General features: G+C 44.7%; 1 protein-coding gene across 6 annotated transcripts in view; it reads left to right on the forward strand.

Moving 5' to 3' along the window:
- The window catches only part of Spata13 (spermatogenesis associated 13), a 141,991-nt gene that overhangs the window by 17,449 nt on the left and 101,499 nt on the right, over positions 1 to 23,043 (forward strand). For 4 of the 6 annotated variants that reach the window (XR_004945900.1, XR_004945901.1, XM_036199149.1 and 1 more), the window contains exon 2: positions 14,158 to 14,384. The exons of 1 other annotated variant lie outside the window; for it this stretch is intronic. Coding sequence is in view for 2 of the 5 variants with exons in the window: in XM_036199149.1 (XP_036055042.1) it covers positions 14,382 to 14,384 (3 nt within the window). In the remaining 3 variants the exon portion in view is untranslated. Of the gene's footprint in view, positions 1 to 14,157; positions 14,385 to 23,043 lie in introns of those variants that run through there. One more of the 6 variants, XM_036199152.1, reaches the window with a different exon arrangement.

Genomic DNA, 23,043 nt, shown 5'->3' on the forward strand with positions numbered 1-23,043 from the left:
CAAAGTTTCTAATTTTAGTGACTCCAACTGAGCTCATTTTTTTCCCCGTTGTCTTGTATATCTGTCCTTATACCAATACGCCATCTTGATTTCTCTAGCTTTGTGGGAAGCATTGAAATTGTGAGATAGAAGATATCTTTTTCAAGAACATTTACGCTCTACTAGGTCCCTTAAATTTTCATAATGAATTACAGGATCAGCCTTCAAATTTATGAAGCATGATTAGCTGGGATTTTGAGGGTCTTACATTGAGTCTGTAGAATTTGAGGCACATTTCCATTCTGACTGTGGTGAATCCATTTATTGAGGTCTTGAATGTCAACACTGTTTTATAGTTTTTGAGTGTATGTTTTGTATTTCCTTGGTTAAAGTGTCCCTGCGTGTTAATTTTCTCTGGTGCTGTTGTAGATGGAGTTCTTTCCTACAGCTCCTGTGGGAATGGTTTATTGCAGTGATCTAGATGTGGGGCTGGCTCTTTTTCATTTTGTCTTTATCTAGCAGTTTTCTGAGCTTATTTCCTAGTTCAGTGGCTCTTAGTGTTATCCTTATTATATTTTCTGTGTAAGATTATGACACATGGAAAGAAAGGTGATGGTACTTCTTTTCCAGTCTGAATGCCTTTATCTCCACGTTTCTGCTGAACTGTGCTGGGCAGAATGATGGGGACCAGAAATGGTGACTGTGGCACCCTACCTTTGTCCTAAGAGAGTCTATTCTTTCGTGATGTAGTGTGCATACTGAGAGATGATTTTGTCTGCTTGAAGACTTTTCCTGGCTAGTCCTTTGTTTATTGGGTGTTTCTATCCTGAATAGGAGTTTAATTTTTAAAGTGAAATGATCGTATAATTTTTTTCATAATGGTAATAATGTATCCCTCTTCAATGACCCTTTCACCATGTCCCTCCTCCATGAACTTCCACTCATGTCCCTCCTCCACAACACTTTAACTCATGTCTGCTTCCATGACACTTCACTGGTGTCCCACCTCCATGACACTTCACTGGTGTCCCACCTCCATGACACTTCACTGGTGTCCCACCTCCATGACACTTTCTGCTTTGCAGCTTCTCTGGCTTCTGAACTTGTATAGCTAGTGGATAAGCCCCACAAGCACCAGTGTGCCCCAGGGCCAGGTGGCTACAACCTGCTGTTCCGCATGCTTTTCTTCTGTGGCCCACTCTGAAAGTGACCTCGTTAAGGGTGACAGCTGCAGTATCCACTTTCCGTAGTGCCCTGAAGTATCCAGTACACCGCAGCAAGCAAAAGGACAGCCTTTTCTACGTTTCCACAGATTAAAGGCTCTAAAAAGTCTTTGTGAAGGCCTCTTAGGACATGAGATTCTTCAGGTCAGATCAACTCTAAGAAATGTTTATATGGATATAAATCTTCACATTGATATATCTCTTCATGCGGATATGTTTATATATATATATATATATATATGTGTGTGTGTATCTTCATAGGAATGTATATATGTATATATATGTGTGTGTGTGTGTATCTTCATATGAATATATATATATGTATATGTATATATATATATATATATATCCATATGGATATATATCCATAGGTGCCTGTGGTTGTGCATGTGCAAATGCCCATGCGCTGTACAGTATGCACATATCATGATCATGTTATTTCAAACATGGACCTAAGTATAGCAGAGACTGAAACAGGAGGCAGCGTCCTGGGATCCAACCCTGGTTGTTTCTCAGTGAGCTGAGTGTTCTGTTCTGAGGCTTGCCTTCTTTCCCTTGTATAATATAGAATTAGTTTAAGCCCAGGAATAAAAGTATAGATTGACTAGTACAATATTTTGTATTAGTAGACAAGTCATAAATGATGACTTACAGGGGTGTCTTCAGCTTCTTTTCAGTGATTCTGATATTAGCCATATCCTAATATCTACTTATTATCTACCGTGTTCTGGTGGTATTAATTTGAACTAATAGGTGACTATTTCAGTGAAGTCCTAGGTCTTGCTTATGTTTGATTAGCTGAAACCTGTCCTCATTCAGTTCTTCCTCCCTTTAATTCTATGGGCTAGCTTTGGAAACTTGTTATAGACTGCCGTTTTTCCTTGGCCAGAGGAATTGTGAGTCTGAGGAAGTCTTCAAGAGCACATGAGCCCAGACTCAGCTGCAGTGTACTCAAGTTCCCATGCTCACTGCTGGATGCCATCTGCTCCACTCCTCATCTGTCATCTGGAGATAAGGCCATGCCTCCAAGCATCCTTCTGAGAACTCAGACTTGGGTGACAGGCCTTTTAACACAGCACGTGGCCCGGCAGGGTCTGATAAATAGGTGCAGTAGATGTGCCCTTCCTCCTTGCCATCTCCAGGGCTTCAAACAGGCTTTGTCATGTAAGAAATGTTGGAACAGAAGCCAGCAAGGTGGCTCAGCAGGTAATGGCGTTTGCCACCAAGTCTGACAACCTGAATTTGAGCCTCAGAACCCATACATTCCTGCAGGCCATCATCTGACGTCCACATGTGCTGTTTTGGCACAGACATACAAGCACACAAATGTACATTCAGCAATAAGTTCTTTTTAAAAAGGTAGTAATAATTATAATAATAATAATACTAATAAAAGAGCAAAAGGATTTCCTGGGGGATGGTGTTTTGTTTTGCTTTTGTAGTGCTTTGAATTGAATTTGGGGCTTCCAGATACTAGGCATGGGCGCTCTCACTGAGCTTTCCTAGCCTTGAGTGAAATGTTTGGTTGGCAAACCGCTTGTAAGAAAATTCCTGTTTTTCTGGGTCTGTATATAGCAAGGGTTCCTGCTTTTGGAAGGCAGCCCGCCTGTGTGAGACCAGTGTAGACATAGGCTGAGAGTATGAGCATGGGCAAGGATGCTTTCCCAGGAGCCTCTTTTGACAGGCAGGAGGAATGGGGCCCCTTGCAGGTCTCCATGGGCTTGCTCGCCTTTCTGAACTGGGCCGTTCCTGGTGGTGCTGCTAGGGTTAAAACCATCAGCCGTGTAGATGGTATCAGTGTTGGGAAAGCTCAGCATGTTGTTTCACTTCATTACTCAGGACAGGTAAACAGAGCTGGTCCATTAAACCAGACCCGGTGAGCAAGGGCCACTCCTGCAGGGACACAGGGGCATTGGTGCCCACGCTGGATGAGTGGCACACAGAGGCCTCGTTCTTTACTTATTTTTGCTGCATTTGGGATCAGGGTATATGAAGCCTCTGTAGCAGACATCTAGTCACGTGCACATTCCTTACTTGTATAGCCTGCTGGGAAAACTGGAGAGAGACTGCTGTGAACCTGGACAGCCCTAACAGAGCCAAGGCATAGCGTTTTGGCTACTATGGTTAGTCTTCCCAATGCTTTACCTCTTAGTAAGTGTAACTTTTTCAACTCTTTTGCTTTTATTTGCACATTTAGGTGCTTTTAGTAGGGATGTGGTTTTGGTATGAAATCCTATCAATTGACTATAGATTTTTTTAAAAATTTTTTTCATCACATTTTAAAGGTACTGAGAACAAGAATCTTCTGGACAGTTGGTGTTGTCCCTGATTTCCCTGAGGACAAATGTCCTCTTACCCAGCAGGATCCGGTGACAGAGCCAGAAACTTTAGTCAAGGGCATCATCACTCCTTAAACTTTGCACACAAAAGAGCAGTGTCTCCATGTTGGAACTCTTGCTAAAGAGTTTTCAAGGAGGTACAAGTAAGGTTTTTCAACTCCCTCATAATGCTGTGTGCTGGGGCAGCGGCCTTCCTTATTGGTGCACCTGCACTGTGAGAGGAAGAGGCGGAGGTGGATTCCACTCTGCAGCAGGGCAGAAATAGGGAAGGTGTTCATTCTAATACTGGTTTGCTCTGCATTAGTCTTTAGAATAATGCCCCAAAGTGTCCTGAGACATGGTGGCAGGGTTTTTCATCGAGAAAAGCCTGCTTGTGCTGTTGTAAGGTGGAGTAAGTGTGTCGTGAGAATGACTGGAACTCCATGGTTTCCTCCCCGTGGCGCTGTGTGTTGACTGATTTTGAATGAAAAGGGGCATGGCGTCATCAGTGCTGACTGAGGTGACACATTTTTATGAAGACTGTGGGAAAGCCATTTGGAGTGTTCTCGGGGAACCTCTGGATGCACTCCTAAGCTGAAGAGTCAGATCACTTTCCCGGGTCCCTGCCCCTCCTGGCCTACGCCCCATTAAGTGGGTACAGCATGGACTGAGAACCATTGGCACAGGCCCATCTCATTGCCAGCAAACAACTGCACATACATGGTCAAGTGGGGAGGGCACAGACAGAGGCACCAGAGCACCATCATTGTTGCTGCCCGCCTCCCCCAACACCCAGCCGTTGATGCCAGTTTTGGTTTCTCTTGAGTGTATGTTTAACCTGTTGGTTTTTCCTCTCTCTGATGTGTGGTTGTTGTTATATATTAACTTAATGCCAGGCAGCAGCAGCACAGACTTCTCGATCACACTGGTGGATTTTGTGTTCAGAGCAGGACAAAGTTCAGAGCTCTACTAATTTCATGGTCTGGACTCCCCAGCCTGGCGACTGGACCCCAAATAAAAAAACCATACCTGCTGTCGTGTGACCTTGTAGTTTGTTGCTTTTTTTTTTTTTTTTTTTTTTTTTTTTAGTCCTAGCTGTCCCGGAACCCTTGTAGACCAGGCTGGCCTCAAACTCAGTGATCCGCCTGCCTCTGCCTCCCGAGTGCTGGGATTAAAGTCGTGCGCCACTGCTAACACCACCTGGCTTGCAGATTGTTGCTTTTATATAATGTTGTCCTTTAGTTACAGTCATGAAAGTTGGTTAGGAAGCATGTGGAGTGAGTGCTGCTCTGAGTCTGAAGTCTGGTGGCAGAGCTGGAAATCCTCCCCTGCTTTATTGTTTCAGGGTCCAGGCAGAGGCAGAGGTGGTTCTGTGTCGCTGATGGCATTCAGAGTAGGACCCGCTCAACCTATGGTTCCTCTTTCACTGCTTTGTAATTGTGTCTATTGCCGGTTTGGGCTCCCTCCACTGCCTGAGGTTTAATAGAAGCCTTTCCTCCGAAGGAAGGCTGCAGCACCACATTGGGAACCTTTGTGGTGCAGAATAGATGCCACTTTCTGTCCCCAAAGACCTTGCTGGAAATGCTTTGTTCCCAGCAGCTTTATAGAGGGTTGTCTTCTTGAGGGATTTATTTATTAGCAAAATACTGCTGCGAGCATGATTTTTAGGGGCCCATAATTTAGACTTTACTGGTTCAAGGTTGTAATTTTTTTTTCTAAAGCTATCTGGAGATCCATTCACTAAAGAAATAAGCTTTTGCTGAAAATTAGGGATTGAGGAAAAGCGCTGAATGAAGACAGGACTTTTGTATTACCTCTGGAAGTAATTGCTCCTTTAACTCAAAATCCATTAGTAGCCTGGGTATAATTTTTTTGACATCATGATTATTAATGTCTTTTAACAAGGTCTCGTTTCAGAAACCTTAAGCAAAATTGCTGATTTTAATATAATAGTCATGGTATTTTAGAAACCAAATGATGTATTTATTGAAGGTATCCAATTGCCCTAATTTAACTTAGAAGACGTATACATAAATACCAGATTTCATGACCCATGTATTAGTCAAAGTTCCCCCAGAAAAACAGAATCTGTAGGTTTTACACATGTGTGGGCAGGTAGGTGTGTATCCATCCTTATCTGGTTTTTTTTTTAATGTTGGAATATTTTCATAAACATAATGAGATATGCCATGGGGATGGAGCTCAAGTCTGAACACACAATTCAGTTCTATTTCATAGATACGTAGTACATATGGCCCCAAAGTAATTTCATATAACCATTTTAATAATCTTGTCTATGAAACAAAGCTCGTGGTATGGAATTCTTAACTGGGGTGTGTGTATTAGCTTCTCCATTAGCTCAACAAAGTGACGGAGGCAGATCACTTACAAAGAGAAAAGAGCTTTCTTAGTTGACAGTCTGGGAGGCTGAAAGTCCAGACAGCGCAGGGCCTCTGGTGAGGCAGCATGGGCTATAGCTCCTCATGGTGGACTACAGTGAGGGAAGCCTGGGAGACTGGGTGGGGGCAGGCTCAGGCCCAGCTCCTGTGAGGAATTCCTTAAGCTAGTGGTTCTCAACCTGTGGTTGGCAACCCCTTTGAAGGGGTTCAAACGACCCTTTCATGGGGTTTGCATATCATATTTATATTACAATTCATAACAGTAGCAAAATCACAATTATAAAGTAGCAATAAAAATCATTTTATGGTTGGGGATCACTGCAACATGAGGAACTGTATCAAAGGGTCATAGTGTTAGGGTGGGTGAGAACCACTGCCCTAAGCCCTCCTGAAGGCACACTCCTACTGGCCTTAGAAACTTTCACTAGACCCCACCTCTGGGAGGTTCCACATCATCTCGAATCCCCCTACCCTGGGAACAAGATTTCAACAAGGTGGAGAGGTGGGGTGAAGGAGAGGCACATACCTAAACTATAGCATGATGCAGATCTGTGTTCAAACGTTTCACATTTGGGACCTTTTAGATTTCAGATTTACACATTCTGAAAATTCAGCAAGGTCGGGGAGTGTCAAGGAAGGAGAGAGAGATTGAGAAATGCTGCTCAGCTTGGAAAAGTAAGATTGTAATTATAGGGCCCCTGCAAGCTTAGAGTCAGCAGGGTGCGTCAGTAGGCTGGGAGTCCTGGCTGGAACTGATGTTTCAGTCTGGAAACCAAAGGTAACATCTTAGGGTTTCTATTGCTGTGATGGAACAACATGACCAAAAAGCAGGCTGGGGAGGAAAAGGTTTATTTGGCTTACATTTCCATATTGCTGTTCATCAATGATGGAGGTCAGGACAGGAACTCAAGCAGGCCAGGAACCTGGAGGCAGGAGCTGATGCAAAGTCCATGGAGGGGTGCTGCTTACTGGCTTGCTCCCCATGACTTGTTCAACCTGCTTTCTTAAAGAACCACCAGCCCAGGGATAGCACGACCTACATTAGGCCTGACCCTTGCCCTTCAATCACGAATTAAGAAAGATGGCTTACAGTTGGAGCTTATGAAGACAATTTCATAATTGAGGTTCCTCCTTCCAAGTGACTCTAGCTTGTGTCACGTTGACACAAACTTAACTAAGGCAGTAATCTCAGGCTGAGTTCCCTGTGTTGAAGACCCTCATGGTTCCTCTCAAGGCCTCCTTCTGGGTGGATGAGGCCCACTCACCCCGTGAAGGATAACCAGCTCTACTCAAAGTCTACAAACTTAACTGCCACTCACATCTTAACAGGGACATCTAGGCTGGCATTGGACCAAACAAATGGGTACCATGGCCTAGCCAGGCTGACACATACTGGATGAGGAAATGTAGACACTGCAGCCTTGGCAAGGACATGGTCCAGAGGACATTTTCCTCCATCTGCTGTGTGATGGAGTTGGACAAAGGAAAAGCAGAGAGCAGCTGGCAGGTGTGGGAGTAGCATCAGGAGACGTGGACGCTGTGCCAGCCAAGTGAAGTTAGCCATACTCCACAGAAGTATCATGGCCTGTCAAAGCAACACAATGACACTTGCCACACATGTGCTGGGGGCTGGTGAGTTGTCACAGAGAGAAGGAGTTAGAGGAGGAGACAGTATCAAGGACCTGGCAAAAAACAATGCAGGAAACCTGAGATTCCAGAACTGAATAAAATCAGAAGAGGCTGGAGAGGGGGTTCAGGGAGAAAAGTGATTACAAGGCTGGGACCTGAGTTCTGTCCTCAGAATTTACATAAGAAGGTTGGGTGCGGTGGCACATGCTTGCAATCCCAGCAGTGGGGAAGCAGAGAGAGGCAGATCTCCAGGCCAGTAAAGATCCCGTCTCACAAAGAAAAATGGGGCGGGTTGGATTTGGGCTAGAGAGAGATGGCTTAGTCAGTACAGTGCTTGCTGTATAAGCATGGAGACTTGAGTTTGGAGATCCAGCACCCAGATGAAAGCACACTGGTGTATGTCTATAAACCCACAGCTGGCAATGTGAACCCCCAGATCTCATTGGTCAGCTAACCTAGTGAAATTGGTGTGTTCCAGGGCCGGTGAGAGATTGTCTTAAAAACTAAGGCAGGAGAAGACATTTGACATCTCCTTCTGGCCTCCATACAGATGTACACTACATGTCCGTGTACATACACCCTACTAAGATAAACATAATACCTGCCTTTCCCTCCCCCACAAAGGTCGATGGCATTCCTAAGGAATAATATCCAAGGTTGTCCTCTGGCCCCCACAGGCACATGTAACCAAACATACATATGTGTGCCAAACACCACACACAGAGAGAGAGAGAGAGAGAGAGAGAGAGAGAATACTAGGCTGGGAATGTGACCCAGTGGCTGAGGTTACCTAGCATGCTTGAGGCCACAGTTAGATCCCCAACACTGGAAACAAACAAATCAAGACCACAACAAACAAAACCTTCCAGTCATGTTGTCTGAGCCAAGCCTCCAGTCCAAGTGACTCCACAATGTCCTTGGGGTCTGAATCACGCCACCACGTCAGGCCTGGTGCTTTTAACCTTTCAGAATTTCTCGACCCTCAGTCTCTGGGAGCTGAAGAAAGATGGTGATGATGCAGGCCTGCCAGTTTTCTGCAGGGAAAATACAAGCGTTAGAAATGCTCGACAGGGCCGCCAGTTAGGAAGGCGAGCTGGGGCTAGTGACGTCATCAACCCATTGAGAAGAAAAAGGAAGACCAAGGAAGCTGAGTGCATTTGGCTTTGGATGTACTTGGGAAGCGATAGTTGGCACATTCATCAAGAGCCTGGTTACATTTCTGTACAGTCACACTTACCCTGGTGCTTAGTTAGTGGGGCTCAGTGTGACTCAGGTTACATTTCTGTACAGTCACACTTACCGTGGTGCTTGCTTAGTGGGGCTCAGTGTGACTCAGCTCTGTGGGTGAAGGCTTATGCAAACTGAGCAGCACCAGTGAAGAGACTTCTGGTATCCTAGTGGAGGCTGATCCAGGAAACATTGGGTTTTACACAGTCGTCCTGACCGAAGGGACTTTTTCCAAGGCAGTGCCCCCTGTTCATCTGTTGTTATTAGACCCTTGACTGCCACACAGCCAACCCTCTTTGGCTTACAGAACTAGCTGCTCTGAAGTGAAGCCCGGGCCACTGTTGAAGTTCAGAGAAGCGGGCACTGTGAGTGGCCTTCGCTCTGCAGTTCTTTCACCCCCCATGACCGTCCCGTGTCCCTCCACCCTTCTCCTTGTGGAAGTCAACACAAGTACGGGGTGCAGCTGCCTCTCCAGGCATGTATATCTCAGAAGGCTTTTCATGACTCTTTGCCTAGTCAGAGTAGGAAAGGCCGGGCGGTGGTGGCACACGCCTTTAATACCAGCACTTGGGAGGCAGAGCTAGGTGGATCTCTGTGAGTTCAAGGCCAGCCTGGGCTACAAAGCGAGTTCCAGGAAAGGTGCAAAGCTACACGGAGAAACCCTGTCTCAAAAAACAAACAACAAAAACAAACAAAGAAGATAACATTTTTAGAGTAGGAAATCAGTTCTGACGTATACAGTGGTCTCTCCATTTGTATAGCAGCAATCTTTGCTTGGGACATAGTAATCCTCTATAACCCTTGAGTCTTTCCGCCTTTCTTTGGACTTTACTTTGTCCTCCTCTTGCCCTTCCACCTCTGGGCAGCTTTACTTAAATACAGATGTCTCCCAGAACACCAGTCTTTTGTGTCTTTTCTGAGTCAGGACTTGAAATCCTGGTAGGTAGGGTGTGTTTCATGTGAAGGCCTTTGATGTTAATTTCTACTGTTCTCTCCTCTCACCAAGGCTGAGGCCCTTAAAAAGGACACTGCTTACCCAGGCTCCAGAGCACAGACATGGTCATCACTTCCTGGTTATACTCATGGGAGGGAGCATCATGGAGGCAGACCTTGAAGATCTCAGGATTTTGAGAAGCTACACAGCAAAAGAACGGTCTTCCATGTGGGTGAAACTGTAGTGGAAAGAGTCAATGGAACAGGCATTGCTCTCAGACACCAGTTTTGGTTTTGTTTTCATTGAGCAAAGCCTCCAGTATTGACCTTGCATGCAGTGAGTGCTCTGGAAGGTTTCAGAGAATTCTTACAGGTTAGGGGTGGTATGCATGATGAAAAACTTGAGGACTGGACTTTATCCAGAAGGAACATTGGGCACAATTCTGTGATGGAGCCCTCCGGAAAGGCTTCCCTGGTAATGTGGGCTTTGGCTGAGTAGACTGTAGAGTTGAAGCATGGAATCAAAGTTGAGGAGGAGTAACCTAGCTCTGGGTAGAGAGTGACATGGAATGGACAGAGGGAGTGCTCCACAGACCTGAGTGTAGAGCGGGTGGGAAATAGGTAGCGCCAGGACAGGAAGATGATTACCACACAGGCATTTCTTGATTTGCAATAGTTGGTTAAGGCAGGATTGTTGTTGGTGGGTTTGTTTTGTCATCGTTATTATGGTCTAGAAGAAATGCATATTCAGTAGTAACTTCAGATTTTCAGTTTGGCTGTTCCTTAGCCTTGTCATGTGGCCAGTTTTCTCTTTGCTAGGCTGCAAAAGTGGTCACTTCTCCCAGTCAGCCCCTACATCATGAGGAAGAAACACTGACCCCCTCCTCCAGTGTTCTGTGTTCCAGAGTGGAATGTCTGGTAGTTTAAGTGAAGGCAGTGTGTTTTCAGCTTTTTAACTTACAGTGGGTTTCTCAGGATATAGCCTCATGGTAAGTTGAGGAGTATTTGTGTTCTCGGGGCTGTAGGTAAAGACAAAGATGGTGTGAGGAACTGTTTGTGTGTTTAAGAGAAGGCTTCTGCTGAACATGGTGGTGCATGTCTCTAATCCTAGCACTCAGGAGGCAGAAGCAGGTGGATCTCTGAGTTCAAGGCCAGCCTAGTCTACAGAGCAAGTTCCCAAACAGCCAGGGAAACCAGAGAAACCCTGTCTTGAGTGGGGAAATTCAGAAGAAAATGAGAGCGAGAAGGTTCTGTGTGGTTGGATTACAGTGCAAGGGGTGAACCCTGGCTCAGGCGTCATTACACCTGGAGCTGGTTATATGATGGTGGCCACTCAGGCATTTTGGTTCCTGCAGAAACAAATTGCATTTTGATTCTCAGAATGGGCAGAGGAAATAAGATAAGGAATGGAGGAGTCATATAGGTGGGAAGGCTCCACAGAGGTTGGTGAGTGCCTAGAGAAGAACCCATAGCTATGACATCAGAGATTTGAGGCAGGGCAGGCTAGATTCTCTCTAAGAGTCCGTTTGATTTGACACTTAGCAATGCATTGACAAGATGCACCAGGCATTCCAGGATTGAAGGAGGTAACTCAGTGAATCTGGCCACAAAGCTACTCATTGGCTCAACAGTGATCCATGGAGTTCTGCTGTGTGCCAGGCACTGTGCTAGGGGATGAAACCGTACTTTCAAACAGAACAGGTATGGAGAGTTTCCAGGTAATGCACAGTAGGAGATATGGTCAGCAGCTTCCTTAGAAGAATAGAACCCATGGCTTCTACGTATGTTGTATAACTATATATTGTAAAGGGATTTATTGAGCAGTGGCCATCCTCATGCTGCAGAGGTTGAGAACCTGGTTGCTAAGTCTGAGACGCTGGGCTAGATTGGCACTGCAGGCCTGGAGGCTCCCTGGATAGTCGCTGGTGGTGAGCTCACTTTGAAGGGCCAAAGAGGCCAGAGTCTGAGGTTGGCAGAGCACAGCAGCATTGGCAAGTGCGCTGTGCTGCAGGCATGAAGCTTGTTTCGTGAACTGTCTTCTCTCACAGGTCTTTTTCTGTCTTGGCCCCCAGACCATTGGATGGCATAGCCTACATTTGGGGTGTTTCTTTCTTCCCAATTGCTGCCTCTCATATCAGTCTTCTCTGAAAATATCTTCACAGGCACACTCAGAAGTGTGCTTCAATAAACATCTCCCAATCCAGCCACGTTGGCAGTCAAGTCCAACACCCCCAACCTTGTGCAGGGAGGATAACACACTGTGATAAGTCAAGAAGGGAATTAGTAATAAGAACTCTGAAAACACAGGCAGGAATTTGAAGAGTTTGTAGAAGAGACTGGACTTCCTCTCAAGTCCCGGGTCCACTTTCCAGTCTTTGAGTCCCGGGGCCAATAGCACAGTCATCTGGGCCTCAGTGGTCCTTTCTGCTCTACTGTGTATGAACACAGTAGCTGCACCCAGAGACCTTGAAAAACCTTTCGGACCAGAGATTTCAGACTCAGGACTTCAGTGCTCTAGCAGAATGGTTAAATGATAAATTATGCAAGATAACTTATCAATATATGCATTGTAAATTTTCTTACTAGAAATGTCCCAAACTTTACATCACTTAAATTAATTCTTTGACTGAAAGAGAGAACTAGGAGGAGGCACTATTGGATTGTTCATTCATACAGCTAAATTAATGGAGACTTTCTTTCTTGGGCCCTGTAAGAATGGAGTTGAAACTGTAAGGGAACGCTCCCAGGCTCTTTCCAGAACAGGGCCCATTGTTGGAAATGTTGAGAACCATTGGCAGGAAACTGCAGCGCACAGTGTGAAGAGAAGAAACAAAGAAGATGGGCAGATCCTGGTGCTTTGTGTGTTCTTAGACGTGGTCCATACAAGGCTCCGGCAACTCCATAGATAAGGATTAATGATTCTCCATTCACCCTACTCAGACAGGATTTTGAAAGGTGGTCTATACAGACCTGGTAGTTAACTAGTGACTGTACAGTGGGCTCCCTGAGGGATCTCACTGAGACTCCCCTCCCCCCACAAGGGCTGACTGGGTCCCCACATTCATCTGGAAAGACAGGGATTTCCTTTACCATGTCATTTATTCTGTGGCTAAGCTGTTACCTCTGGCAATTCCTAATCTTTCTGCTGCTTCATGTGTGCCTGTGCTAGACATATCACGCAAACAGAATCATATAGTATGTGGCATTTTGCAATTAGTATCTTTTCTTTGGAATCATATTTTCTAGGTTCCTCTGTATAATAAATAGCATGTGTGAGTACTTCCTATTTATAGTGGAAAAATACTGCTTTATGGACAAATTCCATACTTATTCATCCATCCCTCACTGGATTCTTGGTTTGTTTCTACTTTCTCATGGTTGTGGATACTGCTCCTATAAACCGTAGGTTTTCAGTTCTCTGAGCCTATCCTTAGAAGGGGAGTTGCTGGGTCACGTGGTGACTATGTATTTGAGGACCTGCCAGCTTGTCCCCAAAGTGGCGGCACCATTTTAAATCCACACTGGCAGCAGAAGAGAGTTCTGGCTTTCCCCAGCCTGGCCAGCACTTGGGGTTGTCTAGAACGATGCAGTTCTGTACCAGACTCCTACTCCCATGCTGGTCATGGTCGTCTCTGGTGGTGGGGTGGGGGAAGGTTGCTTTTCTCTTTATCTGTCTCCCAAGTTACTGATTTGTTGGCTTTCCTTCAATATCTCCTTTTACTCCACTGGAAAAGGAGGATGGAGAGACCAAGGGAGAACTCAATGCTGGTTAATGTAGATACATATTAACAGTTGCTTACGAGTTGTTAGAAAAGTCCCAAGTGGGGAAAGCCTGAACTAATGACCATAAGTAATGCTTTGGATTCATGGATGACAAACCTGTAGGACTGTAGGTGTTAAAAAATGTAGCCAACCATGTTCCTTATTCTGTCGATGACCACTGTATGGGGAAACTCAGCTGCGGCTGTTAGTACTGGCATGCCAAGAAACTACCCAGGTCACAGCATGTAGTGCAGTGTCCAAGACATCTCCAGGGGCGGGGGGCGCATTTTCTATTAGCCTCTTACATCGGGCACATTGGTAGGGGTTGCCAGCAGGCACCCTTCCACAGGGCTCCAAACCTGACATAAAATGGCCTCCTGATGTAAGTAAACAATACTTTTAAGTATCATTCTCCAGTCCTTTAAAACGCACTGACATTTATATTGTCTCTTAAACTTAATACGCATATAGTAAGTACTATTTATTTTAATGTTAAAACCATAACCTTCATAACATCAAATAAAAATAGCTGTTTCTTTCTCTAGCCCATCACAGATGTTCTTCTGTATGCAGAACAGATGTCTAGTGCTCTTTTCACGTTATCTGCTCACTTAATGCTTTTTAAGTATTTATTGATCCTGGCACTAGATGTACCCAGATAGAAAGATGTTGTTCCGTCTCTTGCAGACTGCACGATGCACAAGGAAGCAGCCCTGAGATGTGATGTAAGAAGCCAGTGCACAGGAAACTGAACCCACACAAGGATGCTTTGAGAGATCTGAAGGCAGGGTGCGTAATTGCAAACAAATCACCGAGGGCGACAGTTTTATCATCAGCAGTTCTGACACTTCCTGGATGACTCTGGCCAAGATGTTCAATTTCTCTTTCTAAGTGTCATTAAGGGATTGTGCATGGTAAGATCACACTGGAAATGCCTAGAATGAGATGAGTTTTTGAGAGACACTGTTGTGTGGTGGAGAAGAAGTCAGGCTTTGTTATCCCACCTTGGGTCCCTCTGTAGCTGTCTAGGACTTGGTGACCTCAGATGTAGTAAAAGATAACTGTAGTCACAGTGGAACAGAGAATGATTGGGCTGTTCCTGGTGTTTTACAGATCAAGAGCTACAGAGCCGAATAGGTCCCTGAAATATATTTCAGTATGATAATAAATGGGAAAAGGAAAGAGGCGAAAAGGTCTGAAGAGGGGTTCAGAAATGCAAAGGAGGAGAAAAGAGGTTCTGGAGAATCACCTCATGTTGGGGATGTAGCTCGAGGGTAGTATGCTTACTTTACATGGGCAGGGCCCTGGGTTTGACTCCCAGAACTGGAGAAAATGTGAGTCATTTCTATTGGTTGTGATACTTTTAGAGTCATATGAAGACTGAGCCATTTAATTTTGTTGTTGCTGTTGTTTCCTTGCTGATTTATCTCTGCTCGGAATGGTCTCGTTCAGTGCCTGGGACTCAGTGTTGCATATCGTTGACTTGAAGGAACTGTCAGGTAGATTTGATTGCTCAAACAGAACACTGGACTGACTGGAAAGAACCAGTGTGAGTAAAAGAAAGATGAATGAAGCGAGCAGAAAGCTGCCTGTGTGGGGGAGAGCGTCCCAGACGTGCTGGAAAAGCACCTTATTACCCCCCCCTCTGCTAGGCTTCGGATGGAACCCAAAGCGTTCCATGCACTAGACAAATGCTCTGCTGTGAGCTGCATGCCCAACCCCAGGACTTAGTGCTTTAGAAGCCTTAACTTTAAACCTTAACAGTAAAACTGGATTTTTTACAAATTGTTTATCTTCAGAAAAAAGTTATGACTTATCTTTCTAGTCTTTAAAAATCATCCACAGCTGCTAAAAGTACTTGTAATATGTGTGTAACGAGCAGGGAAAAACAACAGTGACATACACATTTTGCCACCAAATGGTCTCAGTAGAAATATTGTAAAGACAGAAAGTGTGAGCCGGCCAGTAGTGACTGGGCAGGGACTACGCTGGTCAAAGTACAGATTTCAAAACATTACTGCATGGCTTCTCTGCAAGCATTTCGTGAGCACGTGTCAGAGATTTAGTTAGATTAAGTTAACTCCTTAATGTAGACTCCACAGGATGTTGGGGCGGGCTCCCAAATCACTGAAGAGACTTATATATTCTGTTGGGAAAGACTTGAAAAAATTTGCCAAGTTAGAAACAAAACTGGGAAATGTTGTATAGGTAAAACCATAGCTCTTGTGGTAATCTTTTCTGAAGGGTAGAAACTGTTTGTATCTCTAGTGAGCAAAAAGGAAAATCTATAAACTAACTGGTAACTTGCCTAAATCACAGTAAATAGCAAGTCAAAAGAATGTATGATCTCCCGGAGGGTGACACCTACTTTGGGTAGACCAGTTCTACTGGCTCTGGTTTATTAGTGTTGGAAGGTTGGTTATCCATCCATCCATCCATCCATCCATCCATCCATCCATCCATCCATCACCTGTGTTTTGGCTAATTAAAAAAATACATTATACATTAGGAGTAAAAAGTGGCCATTGATACCAACAGAATTGCTAGAAAATTTGGAACTTTTTCTCTTGGTTCTTCAGTTCTCCCAGGGGCATGGGGTCTCCTGGGCGGCAGAGTGTTCTCTTGGGCTGACATCCCCTGAAAAACACATACTGTTAGCCTACATATCCCTTGGGTTCTGTATGTAGCCTTAGATTCAGCCAGCTGCAGATTGGAAATATTAAAGAAAAAGAAATATGATGAGCATTTACCTGATACTGATAGTGTGAGAATGGTGATCTCAGGTGATTTCAGGTATCCAGGACAGACAGCGTGGTTAGGCTATTTGCAGACGCTGGGCTAGTTTCCAGTAAGGGTTTCTGCATCTGTGGACTTCAGTACCAGGTGAGCAAGATGTCCAGAACCAGTCCTCCATAGATGTTCAGGTGGCTCAGTGTCTAAGTCCTGAACCCTGCAAAACAGAACCTAGCTTTGTTCTTCTAGTCCTCCAGGGTCCTCCTCTCCTCTCCTCTCACCTCATTTGCCTCTATACTCACTGGACTAAATGGCAGCTCCTTACAGCTTCTTCTCACTCCGAAACATAGTCCTTAGGAAGTTGCCATTTATTTACATGGAGTATCTATTTTTGTTGTTCTGGGCATCAGACCCGGCTTTGCACATGATGGGCAAGGACTCTACCCCTAAGTTACATCTTCAGTCCTTTATTTTGACTTTTTAGGACAGGATCTCACTGTGTAGCACAGGCTATCCTCAAACTCTAGCCTATGCCTCCTGAGTACCACATCTTTATACATTGCTTAGGAAGTTGCACTCTAGCAAAGCAGAAATCTTGCCTGAGGGTGTGGGGGTAGTTGTCTCAGATTTATGGATTTCAGACCCAGACAACACAATCCATAAGAGACTTGCACAGATGTCTTGTTGAGTTTCTTTGGAGTTACTATAGGGTTGGTATTACTCTTTTTCATTCTGCTGGCTGTCCATATTGCTTTCCTAGGAAGTGTGGGTTATAATTAAAAACTGGACTAACGTCAGGCAAGACAGTGTGTGGTATTGTGTTCCCCCAAAATATTGTGTGTTCCCTAAAATAAATTCATCTGGGGTCAGAGAACAGACAGCCACTAGAACAGAGCCAGAAATGGTGGCTAGAAAATGGGTCAGAGCAAGCCATAGCAGAAGTTGGGCGGTGGTGGTGCACGCCTTTAATCCCAGCACTTGGGAGGCAGAGCTAGCGGGATCTCGAGTTCAAGGCCACTTTAGAAACAGCTAAGCATGGTGACCCACGCCTTTAATCCCAGAAACCCAGCCTTTAATCCCAGGGAGTGGGGGCAGAAAGTAGAAAGATATATAAGACGTGAAAACCAGGCACCAGAGTTAGTTAAGCATTTAGTTAGTTAAGCATTTGGCTGGTTTAGCATTCAGGCTTTGGAGCAGCACAGTTCAGCTGAGAGCCATTGGGATGAGGATTCAGAAGCTTGCAGTCTGAGGAAACAGACCAGCTGAGGAACTGGCGAGGTGAGAAAACTGGCTTGTTCTGCTTCTCTGATCTTCCAGCGTTCACCCCAATAACTGGCCTCAGGTTTGATTTTATTAATAAGAACTTCTAACAATCTTGCTATAGCAGTGAATGCTGTTTTACACTCTCTTCTCATGCAAACCTGGACAGTGCTATGTGGGCCTGCCCCACCTGTTGCCATTAGAATATGGGAACTAATACAGGCTTTGAAATTCATCAAAGTTGGGTGAATGCCAGCCACAACAGGTCTCCAGTAAGTACCAGACAGCATCTCAGATGCCCTCCCTCCTCAAAGAAAGACTCCGTGCCCTTATGTGGTTGATAAAATGTTTATATGTTTAGAGTCCATGTTTACATTCTTAGAATCATAAAATCTTACAATTAGAAAAAAACCTCCATGGTTTGTAGCTCAAGGTTTGTCCTCAAACTCAAACTCCGTCCCCCCCTTTGACTCCACCCACTGGTCCCTCCAGACGGTGGAAAGTTGAACCTTGCTAGACAGCAGCATGTGGTTTGTAAGCATCATTAACTAGTTTTCCGTCACAGAATGAAGCTGTCTTACGCTGACATTGACTTTTGCCAGAGTGTGAATATCAATAGGTGCTTGGTCTCCCTTCCAGAGGAAACCATTTTGTGTGTCTTACCTAACATTGTATTCAAAGCTGAATGCTGCAGAATCCTTTGGCTGTTTGTCAAAAGATGTGAGTGTCAAACTGTTGTCCAAAGCATTGCTGGCCTGACCCTTGTTTCCTTTAAGCCCTGGTGGCATATTCCTACAGGAGGCTGAGGCAGGAGGATTTTGAGTTTAAGGCCAGTGTGGACTACCTAGTAAGTTCCAGGCTGGGATGGGATGGAGTGGGGAGACAGTCATAAATAAATTATATTTTTGCCGGTTATTTTTTTAAAGGCAAAGGTAAACATATATATCAAAGGAGTCAAAGATTGTACAGTCACTTATTTGAACATTCTAAAAATATGTATTGTTACACCATGGATGAACTTCAAAAGCACAGCGCCAAAGAGTGAGAGAACAAAGGCCACGTGGTGTGTAATCCAGAAGGTGCCTATCCATGGAGACAGCAAGCAGCTCAGCTGTTGTCAGGGGCAGGAAGAGAAGCCAGCTGAAGGGAGGAGGAGGAGGAGGAGGAAGAAGAGGAGGAGGAGGAGAAAGAGGAGACAGGAGAATAATAGTTCCAGGATTCTGAAGGAAGAGACCTGTCACTGTGAATCGTTATTTACTCTTCATCTTTTTGTGCATTTCATATTCACGGGAAGAAATTTCTGTAAAGCCAGGGGAGCGAGGTCCTCCCCAGAGATGTGGATAGTGCAGTGTGCATCACGTGTTCTGTGAAACAGAAATTGGTAGAGCTAGAGCATCACAGCAGCTCACCTTGTTAGGGGCAGGGTTGAGAAGGAAGGGGGAAGATGCAGCACAGGGGAGATGCTTCCCTCAGAGATTGATGGAGGGATATTTATCATCAAGATTTCAGAGTGTGAACTTGGAGTTGCCAAGTGTCTTCTCCGTATCCTCTGCCCCAAATCGTCAGGACCACTCTGTAGAGGATGTGGCATAAATCAGTGCCAGGATCATTAATCAAGGTGTGACATCCTTTTAGCTTTTCCCATGTCTCTTCTCAGGATTCTATGAACAGAAGTCTCACATGCTCTAGCTGAGCTTTGTAAAAATCTATTTCCTGACTGACTTATTGCTCAAAGCTCAAATGAAGGGAGAGGACATTGTTTTTCCTGAACCTGCTGCTGAGGACTTGACTCAGTGTGCAGATTGGTGTGTGGTGTCTGGTGAGCAATTACGTGTGGATGAAGGATGGTGACTTCAGTGACTGGCCACACTGTTACCTCATGGCCAATTCTTGAAAGCAGGAAGTCGGGTAAGGAGATGGTGGGATCGTTCTGCAGGCAAAGGTGCTTGCTGCCAAGTCTGGTGACCCGAGTTCAGTCCCTGGAATCCACGTTGGTGTGGGGTGATTTCTGGCTTCAAATTCACAGGATGTACTAGTTCTGGGACTGGATTTCTTTCTCTCAGATGGTATGTGGGAGAAGAAACTGGAAAGTAATTCTTTGTATTAGAAAGTATCAGATGATTCAGAAGTTTGTGTTTTCAGTGCTGGGGTGGAGCCACGGACCTTCCACTGTTAACCTGAGCACACTATCCTTGAGCTGTAGCACCGCATGAAAATTTTTGTCATCACCCCCACAGAAGAATGACTTTACCGCGTTGGCATCTAAAGCTAATATTTACCAAGAGGCCCGGAAAGTTCCATACAATATTTATTGAGCATCTGTTTGGTATAGACTCTGCTGTATACACATGCTGTGGCTGGGGATGACTAAGACAGGGCCTCTCTTTGAGTAGCTTGTCTGAGGGGACATGGCCTGTCTTGGAGCAGTTTGCCCGAATGGAAGTCTACCAGCCATGCCGAGGCTAGCCTTCTGTTGTGGGGAGTGTGTCCCAGGAATCCTGGCACATGTCATGGTTTAGTGTGGAGTTCTCAGCACCAGGAAGGCAGTGAGAGAAAATGGAAGCCCAGGTGAGTTAGGACTACCCAGGGATGCCATCAGGGGTCCAGGTGGAGGCAGACCACAGGCTTTGTCTGTGGTAATAGCAAGTTACAGTTAGACATTGTCAATAACTAATACTATTTAATCCTCATTATGGTCCTCTGGGGTCTCTGCTGCAAACCTGTTAAACTGATGGAAAATCTAAAGAGACAGCTTTCAGGAATATCCAAAAATGATTATGAATCCCCACGAATCCAATATAGTTTGGAATTTTTAAATAATTTAACTGGTAAATTATTTAAAACATTGTTTTGTGAGTTTTAGTTCAATATAGTTAAGATCTGCTTAATGTAAAATTTATTGTTTTGCTCCTTCTCAGATGTACAGATCCTTGATCATTCTATTCACAACATTCACCATTTCCATCCAGATCATTCTCATTTTTCCAAACTGAGTCTCTTATCTGGGGAACAGTGCGTCCCCATTGGCTCTGCCTTCTATGTTCTGACAGCACCTTTCTATTTTGTGTCTATGTACATTTCATTCACTGGGTACGTCATGTACCATGTTTGCCATTTTGTGACAGGTTTATCTCACCAAGCCAAGTGTTCATCCATGTGTCAAAATGCCCTCACTTTCTAGGGATGAATGATGTTTTGTTTTGTTGTATATACCACAGTTTTGTCTGTCCATCCATCCATCTGTCTGCTTTTCCATCCATCCATCCATGCACACACACGGGTCAAGTCTTTTGTTTGGCTATTACAGATGCTGCTGCTGTAAACTCATGCCTACACATACCTGTTTGTTTTTGTTTTGTTTTGTTTTGATTTTGGTTTTTTGAGACAGGGTTTCTCTGTGTAGTTTTGGTGCCTGTCCTGGGTAGACCAGGCTGGCCTTGAACTCACAGAGATCTGTCTGCCTCTGCCTCCCGAGTACTGGGATGAAAGGCATGCGCAACACCACTCGGCTGAGATACCTGTTTTATCTCCTGTCTTCGGTTCATTTGGTAGTTAATCTACAAGGGGATTGCTAGGACAAATAAGAATTCTGTGTTTGATATTTTTTTTTTTTTTTTTGAGGACCCTTCAAAGTGGATTTCATAGTGGCTGTAACATTTTACATTCTCATCAGTGGTGCACAAGAATTCCAGCATTTCCATGTCTTCACCACTTTAAAAAAATAGTAGCCATCGTAAATGGGTATGAGGTCAAAAGAATTGGTGTGGTGTGTATATACATACATACATACATACAGGTCATGAAAAGAATACATTCAAGTAACTTTAAAGGTGAATCTCTGGTGCTGTAAGGGGATTTTCTCCTCATAGTCTGAGGCAATGTGGCTTGGCTGGTGAACCTGGAGGCAGTGTCAGTGGATTTAGAGGGAATACTGTGGTCATACTCCCTGGGGCAAATGGCAGCTCTAATTGTTGCCTATGGTGTGATTTCAGGACTTAGATTTTTACCTCTGTAAAATAAATGTGATAATACAAGATGTGATTGCCTGGCTTTTCCGTGTAATGAGTGCCAAATATAGTGCATGCTTGTAACTGCGTAGTAGTACCAACCTGATGTGTGCCATGCTTCTGTGTGTGTGTGTGTGTGTGTGTGTGTGTGTGTGTGTGTATGGGTCCTCATCTGTGCTACATACCTCTATGGTGGAGTTTAATTTATAACTAGGCACAGTTAGTTATTAACAGTAATACACATAACAATTACAACAGTTACTGTCAGTACGGTCTCTCTTAAAGTCTCATAGTAGCCATGTTATGGCAATCAGGTGACTAATCACTGTATCTCAGTATTAGGGGTGCTGGTAATCGCATATGAAAAAGAAAGCTATAAAACAGTTTCTTTAACTTAAGACTTAGAAAGAAAGACAGAAAACCTCACAGTTGCCAAGCCCCATGGTAAGAACTGATCCTCCGTTTTCCACCAGTGAAGTTACTAAGAAGGAAAGACTTCATTTTTTAGTTTGCCACCTCATTGACTGCATATAACTGAAACTGGAAAAGTAAACATCAGGCTAACAGGGAGCCATACAGTTGTCTCTCCCTGTCTACCCATTCATCTGTCCGTCTGTCTCTCCCTTACTTCTCCTTTCTCCGACAATCCATCTATCCATTAATACATAAAGTCTGTTGCTACTGGTAGTCATATAAAAGGAAGGGCTTGTTGGCTTTGCAGAGGGGGATGCTGTGGAAGGGCAGTCAGTGGGGAAGGGGCGGCCTTGTCCTTGTCAAAGCTGCTACAGTTGTTTGAGCCTGAAATCTTTGTCCTCTGCCAGGAGTGGGGTGATTCTTGTCCTGTGAAGCTCAAAGTCACCGAGTGTTTTCAGAATCAAAGTCCTGACACTTTCCCTCTGCAAATAGTGGGCAGCTTGGGGCAAGGCAACTGGATCCCAGTAAAGCATCCATCCTGGAGCAGCTGATGGACCCTTCGGGTTCCTGTTGGTTATGCACAGTGTTTCCAGTATCAGCGGGAATGACTGTAGAATCGAGGTTGGAATTAATCCCATCACCCCTCGGTACTGCTAAGAAACTAGTGAGCAGAACAAACAGAGCCAGGGGCCCAGAGATCCCTTCCCTTCCTGTGGTTGGCGGCTCATCTAGCTAGTAAGTTATGCACTGGGAGAGGATGACAGTATCGAGAAGTGTTGGGGCTTCAGTGACCGGTAGGCTTGGCCTGACTTTCTTCTTTGTGGCAACCTGGTGTCTCAGTGAGTCTTGACATAGGCCCTTGGTCAAAAGGAACTGTTGGTCCCACTGCCTGTAATAGCTTTAACCAGCTGTCTGCATTTCTAAGTGTAGGGAGAAAGGACAATTAAGAACAAATTAGCTTGTTCAGAAATTATTGTGCATTTCCATTTGAAGCCACTCCATTTGAAAAGACCCAATCACTGAAGACTAGAGAAATAATGTTTTCTTTTTGACCCTAAAGCCTGTTGAAACCCTTTCACTGAAACACAAAGGTCCTGGAAGTAAGATCGTGAACTACATTTTCATTGCCTTTTTTGTTTTTCTTGGGAATGGTCTGTCT

Source organism: Onychomys torridus, chromosome 9 (assembly GCF_903995425.1).
Source record: "Onychomys torridus chromosome 9, mOncTor1.1, whole genome shotgun sequence".
NCBI lineage: Eukaryota > Metazoa > Chordata > Mammalia > Rodentia > Cricetidae > Onychomys > Onychomys torridus.